Source organism: Scardinius erythrophthalmus (genome assembly GCF_964197995.2).
Source record: "Scardinius erythrophthalmus genome assembly, chromosome: 3".
NCBI lineage: Eukaryota > Metazoa > Chordata > Actinopteri > Cypriniformes > Leuciscidae > Scardinius > Scardinius erythrophthalmus.
Genome location: NC_138223.1, coordinates 40,076,872 through 40,088,963, shown reverse-complemented (window position 1 = coordinate 40,088,963; position 12,092 = coordinate 40,076,872). Strand labels below are relative to the sequence as shown.

Genomic DNA, 12,092 nt, shown 5'->3' with positions numbered 1-12,092 from the left:
AATATTTTATATTTATAATAAATTGTACAAACAATATATAATATATTAGTATTTATAAATTATATACAAAAAATATGCAGTATTATGCATTTTATTGTAATTAACACATTGCTAACATGATTTGACCTCTTGTTAGCATTATTTAGCACGTTGCTAGCATGATTAACATATTTTCATGCATGATTTAGCGTGTTGTTAGCATGATTTAACATCTTGCTAGCATAGCATAATTTAACGTCTTGCTAGCATAATTTAGCACATTGCTAGAATGTTGTTAGGATGATAAATCAGAACAGTCTGAAGGTCTGACCTGAGTTTGGTGGTTCTAGCTTTAAAGCTAGGAGGAGACGCAGTCAGAAAGTCTCAGAAGAAGTTGTTTAAAGGGATAGTTCGGCCAAAAATGATATTAAACCCATGATTTACTCGTTAACGCGAGATGGATGCTGGCGTATGACGTAGCGTTTGATTTAGCTATACTTCGTTCTACGTCACAACGTTTACTACGCTACGTCCTACGTCATACGCCAGCATCCATCTCCCATGAACGCGCGTCGACCATTGCCGGAAGCCAGTTATTTTCATTTATAAAGTTTTAGATATGTATATTTACCGCACGGATTACCCTCAGAAGGCCTTCGTTTATCCCCCTGGAGCCGGATGGATTACTTTTGTGAAGGATGCATGCACATTTTTGGGACTTGAATGAGGTGGACCCCATAGGTTCCTATTATAACCACTGAAAGATCTAAGACATTTTCTAAAATAACTGAAAATGTGTTCGTCTGAAAAATGATTGACATATGCATCTCGAACTGCTTGACGGTGAGTAAATCATGGGTTTAATATCATTTTTGGCCAAACTATCCCTTTAAATAGCATTCCGCTTTCTCAAGCCAACTTAATAATATGCCACTAGCAATGCCATTCCTAATAATACTACTGCTAATAATAATATGACACTAGCAATGCCATTTCCAAGAAACTTAAATACTGTAAATTGCTTTGGATGGAAGCATCTGCTGATTTGCATAAATGTAAATCGATGTAGACTTCAGGCAGAAAAAAAAAAAAAAACATTAAATAAAAAATGACATGACCCCTTTAAGTCAAAAGAAGAATGAGCACCATCTCTTTGCGCTCTAGTCATCTTTTGAAGGTGTGACATGATTTTTTTTTTTTTTCACAAAACAGTTTCACTTTCACTCACGCTTTCACCTGCTACAAAACTGTAGCACGGCTGTACGGCTCGCAACAGTCCTTGACAACAGAGCTGCGCTTCTTTCGTTTGATATGCTTATTATGCGTTAAGTGCTTGGAAATGTCATTGTGGCGTTCGTTAATGACTGTTTTAATGGCATGCCGTAGTCCTAGAGACGGCAACTACATACACAGTTTGAAGTAGCAGATATTCACATCTTCACCACACAGATCACTAAATCACAAACGGAATGCGACAAATTGAGTCAGTTAACCTAAAGCTCTTCTACGCACATTTGTCTTGCTTGACTCTTAACATTTTTTCCCCTTTTCTGCCTTTTTTCTGGAGGCTATGAGGAGGGGAGTGCAGAAAACAGTGTGAGATTTTTAAAAGGGCACCATAAATCATGAGACTGACCATCTTAATGTTTCACGGCACAGGTGTTCAGCTCTTTAGGCGTTTCAGCAGAGGACTTTTATCGCTCCGAGGAGGGCAGCTTTTGTTAGATGGATGTCTGTACATGCACACATAAGTGTTGAGTTTGAATGGCACTCCTGCAGAGCGTTCACACGCTGCTTGATGCAGATTTCTGATATTACTTAAATGCAGCATATGCCAGCACAAAACATCACTGTGCACAATTAATCCTGACAGCATTATGCAACACATCAATTCAAAGGTCATGAATTATATAAGTATACTTTTGAGGTGATCAGAACCAATGTGAGTGTATTGAAAAAGAGTAGAGAAATGATGGATTGGTGTGTTTGTTTCGCAGATGTGGATGAATGCGCCACGGGTCATGCGGTTTGTCCCCGTTTCCGTAAGTGCATCAACACATTTGGGAGTTACATCTGCAAGTGCCATGATGGCTTTGACCTGCAGTACATCAATGGGAAATTTCAGTGTACAGGTAAGCTGGTGGTGGATATAGTGTACATTAACACTACATTCATAGACGACATCCAAAAACCTTTCAAACAATGTGAATTGTTGGAATAGTGTAGCATTGTTTGATTTGATGATTCTCAAACACAGAAAAAAAATTGCAATTGCTTTTGCTTGTCTTGAAGAATTCCAAAGAAAATCTTTGACTTAACTCACATTCTTGCCAACAGTGGACATTTTGTGCCAAGTTCAGGTTTTAAATGATATTGTGCCACTTTTTTTTAAAACCTTCTTTTTGAGTTTAAAATAATAATAAGAATATCAACATTGCTCTGTTTCAAAGCCATAAGCCAAAGGTCATAAGAAGCATTTTATGGGTTTTTATGTGAACACAGTATAAGTTACCTCGTATTAGCTAATTGTAAGAAATTATTGCATGTGTCCTTCACTGACAAGACATTTCAATAAACCATAAATCATTGAGAAAATCTATCCAATGGTGGATGAGCCAAGTAGAAAATGCCTGTTGAAAAATGGCATGTTATTTTGATATCTCTAATATATTTTATGCCCTTTTATAAAGTCTTGATTTAGTTTTTGGTGTCTACTAGAAGAGGTTTTCATGTTTGAATGTTCATAAAACATTATTTTTGAGCAACCATTGTTGCAGCACCTCTCTTCCCAGTCTGTCAGTAACGCTCTGTTTAGTTCCTGTCTCTATGAAGCCCCTCCTTCTGAAAAGCACACTGTGCTCTGATTGGTCGCCTGGATCAGTGTGTTGTAATTGGTCGACCGCTTTGAGCGTGTTTGGGAAATGTCACGCCCCTTACCATAACCATGAGTTTCAACACACTAGTTACTCAACTCAACAAGACCTCACACCTATATTTATTTTTGCGCATGCCTTGGGCGGCAATTATTTAAATGAGGAATATTGTGACATGTTTGTTCCCGAAAGAAAATTCAAGACTACCAAAAATCTAAAATATTCGGCCAAAACAACAACAACAAAAAAATATTTTCGGGTTTCGGCTGAAATGGCTTTGGAGGGACAAAGTGACGTTTAATTAGTGCTTCCTCCAGGAACAATGGCGCTCTGATTGGTTGGCTGGACCAGTGTGTTGTGATTGGTCAATCGCTTCCAGCACGTTTGGGAAATGTCACGCCCCTTACCATAACCGCTAGTTTCAACTCACTACTAACTCAACTCAACCAAGCCCCTTTATTTATTTATTTTGTGTATGCTTTGGGTGGGAATTATTTAAATGAGGAATATTGTGATGTTTTTGTTCCCGAAAGAAAACTCAAGACTACAATAAAGGCATTTTAAGGAGTTCAGAAAAAAGAAGCTAGTGTTGTTCCCTAGTTTTGGAACAGAGCTGATGACTTCTATTTTAAAATCTACCTGATCTCACAGAAGCAATTCTTTCTGCTTTAATGATCCTTTAGATGTGAACGAATGCTCTTCAAGTCAACACCAGTGTGGACCCTACGCCACCTGCTATAACACACCTGGTTCATACAAGTGCAAGTGTAAGGATGACTACAGAGGCGTGGGCTACGACTGCAAACGTAAGTATGCTAACCAAAGAATTACTGAGATGGAATATTGAGATCCACTTCAAAGTGTTTACTTTTTGAACTGAGAATAAAATCAATATCACAACAATAAAAATATCTAATTTGCATTAATGAACACACTCATGCATAAACTGATCACATTAAAGCTCAGGCAACAATTTAATTGGTCCCCATCTGTTCTCAGTTGCAGTGATTTTGATTAATTTAGATTAAAAGCAGCTGTGTAAAGTAAAATAAGGTGGAACGGTGCTTTCAAAGCCACTTCAGGATAAAGGTTTGGAAAGGCTTAAGTCGGGAGTCATTAGTATAAAGGCTTTAAGCACAAAAGCTAAGGCAAGGTTATCATTAAGAGGTGGACCTCGAAAGTAGACGACCAAAGAGGCTGATCACAGACGCAGCCAGGAGATTGATGGACTTTGATGGAGCTTTAGGCCTTTTTGTGGCAAAGGCTGATCTGGCTTTTGTGCATGAACGGTGACAAAGTAGACTGAGGTAAACCATTACTGCAGTTTGCACTGGTGAATGCATGTTCTTTGTAGATGTTCTTCCCCTTGGCCTGGGATTGGGGCACTTGTCAGGAAAGAAAAGAAGATGGATGATGAAAAATCTCGACGAAAAGCCGGAGCCTCAGCCAGGATGTTGAACTTGGGTAGATTGTTCGCATTTTCAACGTGACAGCATCCCATAGCACAATCCCAATGGAGCGTATAGTGGCTGAATGACAGGAAAGAGAATGTTCATGAGCGGAAGCATCAGAGTCCTGACTGAAATCCTTACAAAAATCTCTGGAATGAATTAAGTCGGACAGTTCCTCAAAGGTTACAATGCATATTTGTAGATAATGATAAATGATACAAAATGTACTACATTTTAGTAGTAAAAATATGTATGAAAAAAAAAACACTGCTGTTCAAAATATTGGGATAAAAATACGATTTTAAAGATTTGTTTTTTTTCGAAAGAAGTCTTTTATGTTAACCAAGGCTTCATTTATTTAATCAGAAATACAGAAAAATGTGTAATAATGTGAAGTGATATAGCAATATTTTTTTCAAATTTGATATTTTTTTAAATGTAATTTAATCCTGTGATTTTTCCTTCGGAAATTATTTTGAATTCCTCCTCAAGACACATTTCTTATTATTATCAATGGTAAAACAGTTGTGCTGCTTAATATTTTTGTGGAAACTATGGCACTTTTTTTTCAGGTTTCTTTGACGAATAGAAAGAACAGCATTTATTTGAAATAGAAATGTCTTGTAACATTATAAATGGCTTTACTGTCACTAATTTAATGCATCCTCGCTGAAGAAATGTATGAATTTATTTAAGAAAATGAACTGTAGAGTATATATAATATTTTTTTATTTAAAATTTAACCGCACATTCACGCACACACACACACACACACACACACGTGGGCGCACACACACACACACACACACACACACACACACACACACACACACACACACACACACACACACACACACACACACACACACATTACTTTTTTTTTATGTTTTTTTAGGCTTTACTGTTCGAAATAATCAATATTTTAAAATGAATAAATTACATGTCTGGGTATGAAAAAGGTGCTGGTTTTAGGTGCTATTACACTTTAGATCTGATGAAAGAAAATATCTTGCGTATCTCCTCCCTGTCTGGAATTCTTTTGTCTGCTGTGCCTTTACTCAGGAGTGACTTGAGTTTGATAGATGCCATGTTTTTAATCTTCGTGAACAAAGAGAGGTTCACCGTGAGCATCTGATGACACCACAGCTGCACGCTCTTCACATGCACTCTCTACTGCCTTTACAAACCACTGTCAGTGGCTTTATGTGTGAAGTATTATGCATGCATCGTTGCAACCTGCTCAATCTTGTTATTATTTGTTAAGTGGACAAAAATACAGTTGTTGTGAGTCTGACACCTGATTTAATCATTGTTAAACCAATGAGGCAACCCATCCCTCCTTAGCATCTGTTCTGAAAACTTTCAGCCAGGTGTGACTCAGAAGAGCTGGAAGTGTTGAATTACTGCCTTTTGGGAATCACATATCAAAGCTCCTGTGAAACCTGAGATGGCATTGTCACATTCATTCCTTTAGTGTTCCCTCCTTAAGAATGACACAAGCGCGAGGGTCTACGCTTCTGGTATTGAATTCGAATGTGATGGATGACTTTCGTGCATTCATTGTACATATGAGCTTAAAGTGTCCTTTTCAGTTTCATTTAAAATATGAATGGTGGTGTTTCAATTGGGCCTAATTTAGCCGCAGACTTCCCAATTCCCAAAAATGTTTAAACCAGATAAGACCTATTCAACACGAGAATAAAAATAGGTTGAGACTTGATTTTAATGTCATGTTAACTTAACTGAGAATCCTGTTTGTTCTCCTTTTAGCAATCCCAAAAGTGGTTATTGACCCTCCACAACCTGGAAAGACCACGCCAAGCAACAATGACAACAAAGGGGGCAACAAAATTCCAGGCTCAGACCAAAAGAGAACCACCACAACAATCAGACCACCAGTGACAGCTAAACGGATTTCACCTACAACAACAACCACCACTAAATCTCCTCCAACCAAAAAAGTCACCCCTCCAGCGAGAGTCCCGGCGACTACCACCCGTAGGCCTTTCATACCGACACGTAAACCCCCTGTTGTGGTGACAATCAAACCTAAGGTCCCGTACCGTCCCACAACCAGAACAACCACAAAAGCCCCAGTGGTTACAGCGGTGGTTCCCTTTATCCCAACACGCAGACCTTTAATCCCCTTTGTGACGCCAATTGACAACAGCATCAAAAACATTACCCAGAAACAAAGAGGTGACGTTCACAGTAAGTAAACTGACTTTTTTTTGGAAAATATTATTCAGATTTTCACAATTCCTCTGTCTTAAGCAAAAATGGTCCATTGTCTATTGTCAGTAGTGTTGCAATGTATAAGTTTACACAGAAGTCACTTTCGCACCTAGTAGCTTTCTATTGGTCAACATGCCAATTGGCATGACCAACTTGAACCCGTTGTGAAATCTGTATGGGAAAAATCCTTTGCATAACACAAAATTCCCAATTACATGAATTCCTATAAAGACTGGATTTCGCTCACAAAAATTGGTACATGTACATTACTTTTCACGGGTGTACAGTCCTGCTCATTGAGGGCCAGTGTCAAAAACATAGCTTCCATGAGAGTTTCCCAAATATTTGCAAAAATGTGCTTTAAAGGCTCTTTCATGTGGATTATGATGTAGTCTTACGTCCTTTACTCCTGTTTCTCGGTGAAGTCTGAGACTGTAGGGTGTCCTATATCATTTTATGATCCAAAAGCATGCTCACAAATGCTCCCTTTGCTACCATACGGCCTCGATGCACTCACACTTGTCTATGCAACAGTCCATGTGGTCTTTTGTAGCCAATGTGTGAATTTAAAGGAGGACCGCTGACTGCACCCTTTGGGACAGAGCCATGAAGGCCTTTGGATCTATCCAAGAAAACCATTTCCTGGCCCAAAGGACTATATGCTGTATCTTTCATGTACATAAGCTCTTTTTTGGGTATCTCTTGGGCTTCCCACAAGGCGAAACCAGATTTTTCAGGGAAGCAAATTGCATCCCAAAGCCTCCTATCCAGATGACAGCACCTAATGAAAACAGAAGACTCACCTAGAGAGATTACATTACCAGTTGGCCCTGCCTCAGGATATATAAATCAGTTACCCCGCACTGCCTCCGAGGGCTCACAATAGGCCTAATAAATAATGATTGCTCTGAAACAGTGGGGAAATATCAAATATACAGCTAGGGTTTAAATATAATTATATCTCCTTAATCAATTATAAACCATAACGATCGTGTCAAAGTTGTATAGCCCCAACACGGACACCTGCAGTGTTTGGAAATGACCTTAGGGTGAAGTAAGTTGTTATTAGCTGTGAGGACATTGCTTCTGTTGGAGGGCTGTACATAGTGCTGTCACAAGCAAAGGCTTGAGGGATAATTGAAATCAATAGACTAATCACAGACTTGACTTCCTTTCTGCTGATATCCTGCCACATATATGTGATGTACACTCACTTATCTCCTATCCTCTATTAAGCCCATATTTCAGTTATAGGTAAAAAACAATTGAGGGGATAACTTGTCTTGTCCTCAACATTTATTTGTTTCAATTAAGCAATGAGGCCGAGATAATATAATCATGGCTTAGCTGATTGCCTGCGAACCCTTGACTTCATTCAAATTATAGTGAAGTATAATATAAATAATAATTGATTTTATAAAATGGTTTAGTAATAACTTTAGTAATAATAGCTTAAAGTAAACAGTCCTTAAGCTAGGCTATATATATACAGTGCTATGCATAAGTTTAGACACCCATGCTAAAGTTGACTAAAAAAAGGAATAAAAAATCATCTTTTTGAAATTTAACTTAATGACTTAATTATAAAAATTATAAAAAATCCAACCTTTAAGGACACCAATTTTCTTTGTGAATGAATAATGTATCGTACATAAATAAATGTTCTTCCTTGAAATACAGGGTGCATAAGTTTGGACACCCCTATGTTAAATTCCCATAGAGGCAGGCAGATTTTTATTTTTAAAGGCCAGTTACTTCATGGATCCAGGATACTATGCATCCTGATAAAGTTCCCTTGGCCTTTGGAATTAAAATAGCCCCACATCATCACATAGCCTTCACCATACCTAGAGATTGGCATGGAGTACTTTCCATAAGATCATCTCTCAATGCAAATCAAACCAGCTATTAGGCTAACTGAAATAAAACATTGCCAATCTCTAGGTATGGTATATACTGTATATATATATATATATATATATATATATATATATATACATATATATATATATATATATATATATATATATATATATATATATATATATAATTTTTTTAAATATAAAAATGCATTTAAATAAATAAATAAATATTTTAACAAATACATATTTTGTTACTTTAAAAAGATGAATTGTGTACTTTTTGTTGGGAATCACTAGTCTAAACTCTTTGTTTTGTTTTTTCCCCTCTAGTACCACGAAATCATGGGAAAAACAATGTGTTTGATATCGATTTAGACATTGAACTTGGCAACACAGAAGAGGAGCTGAAGGATGACCCAGGTAAAAGAAGGCTGCTTTTATTTTAATTTTTATTTTTTTGCTGAAATTGTGGCTGGATTTTAGAGTGTTCAGTTATTGGATGCTGTAGATAGACATAGACATACAGCAAATGGGAACACACAGTGAGACTGCCTATTTGCAATGTTTATTCTGTTATTTACATCACAGGCATTTTGTAGGTATTAATCTTGACTTCTGATGTCACTCCAGATGAATTGGATCAGCGTTGTGAGGCGAACAGCTTTCTTTGGCCTTCATGAAAATACCCATGCTTCACTGATCCCTGTGGGAAATTCAGGAATAGCGCAATTCTGAGTTACTTTTCATTTAGCAGTTTCACTTACGCTGCTTGCAAGGGCAGTTTCCCTGGAGTTTCCTCTGTTCAGTGTGTTACTCAAGGGCATGATGATAATAGAGGATCTCAGTTAATGGCCATTGTGAATTGAGCCTGCAATGCTGGGAATACCAGCCCAGAGCCTTAACCAATATTTGTATTGTTTGCAAACAGGGTGTGAAATTAACACCCGTCCCCAGTCAAATGCTTCATTTTGTTATCTAGTGTGGAGGGTGATTCTCGGCTTGATTTCTGTCAAATGCTTAGATGTTGCTGTCACACCATTAATTTTGACCATCCATCCATCCACTCCACTCCACTCCATCCATCCATCCATCCATCCATCCATCCATCCATCCATCCATCCATCCATCCATCCATCCATCCATCCATCCATCCATCCATCCATCCATCCATCCATCCATCCATCCATCCATCCATCCATCCATCCATCCATCCATCCATCCATCCATCCATCCATCCATCCATCCATCCATCCATCCATCCATCCATCCATCCACACTTTAAAAACATTGTTTACTATGGAAACTTGTTTCCGCCACTGAATAAAAAAGAAAGAAGGTAATAGGAGTTTATACGGTATCTCAAAATTTTGATATAAACTCGCAATTGTGAGAAAAAAGTCAGAATTGCAAGGACATCTCGTTTATATCTCATTGTTTGCAGATAAACAAACAAACAAACAAATACATTTATCAGTTATATTATTCTTTATTCCACAAAAGGAAAGTCAATTAAATGAAATGAAAATGAAAAATTAAAAAAAGATTATTTTAAATTATTAATATCATCTAATGTTTTTGGAAATACCCAATATTTTGTGTGTATGAGTAATTCATACAGACAAAATATATGCTTTATTGACAAGTATACTTTTATAAATTATAAATTGAATTTTATTTTATTTCAGTTTCTCCTTCAAATTATAAATGTCCGCCTTGTTTGCCGCCTCGTGCATTCTCAATTCAATTCTGAGTGGTTCATGATCCTCGTGGCTGTAGGACAAAAATGTATTTTCCCACACTGGTTGTAGTGAATATTTTTGTTCCCAGTTTCATGATCAAATATTTTTGTTCAGAGTAATTTCTAAAATTATTTTTTGATCAATTGTGTCATATTCCACAGAGACGGGCCATCTGAGCTGCTCTTTTACTCATGGTCTCTGTGGATGGATCCAGCACAGAGAGGGAGATCTTCACTGGGAGACGACTGCAGATCCTTCAGGTATTATGGTGTTTTTCTATATAAAAAGTTATTGGGTCAATGGGAAATAAGAATTTCTCAGATGAAGAAAAGAAAAAATAATTAAAAAGTGCTGATTTTCACAGAAATGCAGTCTTTTCATACTGTAATAATCATCAGTTTTATACTGTAATAATGTTTTCAAAACGTATTTATTTAATGACTTTAAAAAGGTCAAGTGCTGAAACCATTATGTATAGTAAGTATTTCCACATTTAAATCTTAAAAACGATGATAAAAAGAAAGTTTTTCAAGGTACACTTTTTTCCATTATTTTTTTAATTATCATGCATTTTTGAAATATGAATATTGTTGAGATATCAACCTAAACTAATCTTACCATTCCATAAAAAAAGTTATTATCCCCTTGAAATTCTTGAGGGTCTTAAATGTGATGTTATTTCCTGTTTTATTAATAAAAGATTACCCCAAAAGATTCGTAATATTTTTTTAATTAAGAAATTCAACCTTTTAGGGGTCGTTAACACGACACCGTTTTTGCCCGTTTATTTACGTGGCAATGGCATTTTGGGGGCCTGAAAACACAAACTTCTGAAACCGGGTTTCAAAATGCACGTTTTTGAAACCGATACCGTAATCTGTGTAAACTACAAAAACACGAGTTTGTGAAAACGGTGGAGTCATGCTCATGCATATTACGCGTAGTTTTTCTTTACAAAGTGACAACGCCAACTACTGGCCTGGCAGCAGAATACAGAGTTTTTAAAACGTTTTCGCGGATCAGTTTTCACAACGCTGTCATCTGTGTGTGAAAAAAGCCAAGGAAAAACGTTTCCGTTGTTAGTACATTGGTGTCATGTAATAGTGCACTTAATTCGCTTTTTTTTTAGCTTACCATGCCGTGACATTTTTATTTTTAATTGCACACAGTTATATACATACAGTATATATTTACGTATTTATTCATTCTTATACATGTTTTGTTTATTCATGGTTAAAGTCCTTGCACAGAGTCCGAAATTTTCGTATGCATTTTTTCGTATTCGTGAATCGGTGGCTCTGAATTGTCAAAACACCTCTCAAAATGCTTGCTACGGATGCGGAAAACGCAGAAAATCGAACCCGATCCGAATTTTTGTATGACGGACGAAAAGTTTCGGAGGTGTTTAAGCGTGATTAGAATAACACAAGGTCGTATTATTTGTTAACGTGCGAAAATTTTGGACGTGCAAGAGTGTGCAAGGACCTTTAGACTTTTTTTAGGTATCTGCCTGAAGCAGATTATATTTAATATGTATTCTGTGCACACTGGGCTTTTATGTAAACTGTTAACGTGACTCTCGTTAATTGCCCCTTGGGGACAAATAAAGTATTTTGAAATTGATATTGAAATGCACGTAATCGGCTTGTCTCCGTCATGATCTCTTTGGCAGGTGGGCGGTACCTAACGATCTCTGAGGGCGGAGAGAAGCGAGGTGGGCGTGGCGCTCAGCTGATCCTCCCCCTGACGACGCCCTGGAACGAGGGGAACCTGTGCCTGGCCTTCAGACACAACATGGCGGGCCACCACGTGGGCATGCTGCAGGTGTTCGTACAGAAGGGACGGCAGCACAGCCCCGCGGTCTGGGGTCGAACGGGAGGAAACGGCTGGAGGTCCACGCAGATCACCATCTGGGGCAATGGCCTAGAAAGTGTAAGTGTCAACACTGAATAC

General features: G+C 37.6%; 1 protein-coding gene across 2 annotated transcripts in view; it reads left to right on the top strand.

Moving 5' to 3' along the window:
* The window catches only part of npnta (nephronectin a), a 54,806-nt gene that overhangs the window by 40,420 nt on the left and 2,294 nt on the right, over window positions 1–12,092 (top strand). For both annotated transcript variants that reach the window (XM_081360590.1, XM_081360589.1), the window contains 6 exons: window positions 1,977–2,111; window positions 3,536–3,658; window positions 6,074–6,514; window positions 8,731–8,820; window positions 10,301–10,399; window positions 11,812–12,071. In XM_081360590.1, the coding sequence (XP_081216716.1) occupies window positions 1,977–2,111; window positions 3,536–3,658; window positions 6,074–6,514; window positions 8,731–8,820; window positions 10,301–10,399; window positions 11,812–12,071 (1,148 nt within the window). The remainder of the gene's footprint in view (window positions 1–1,976; window positions 2,112–3,535; window positions 3,659–6,073; window positions 6,515–8,730; window positions 8,821–10,300; window positions 10,400–11,811; window positions 12,072–12,092) is intronic.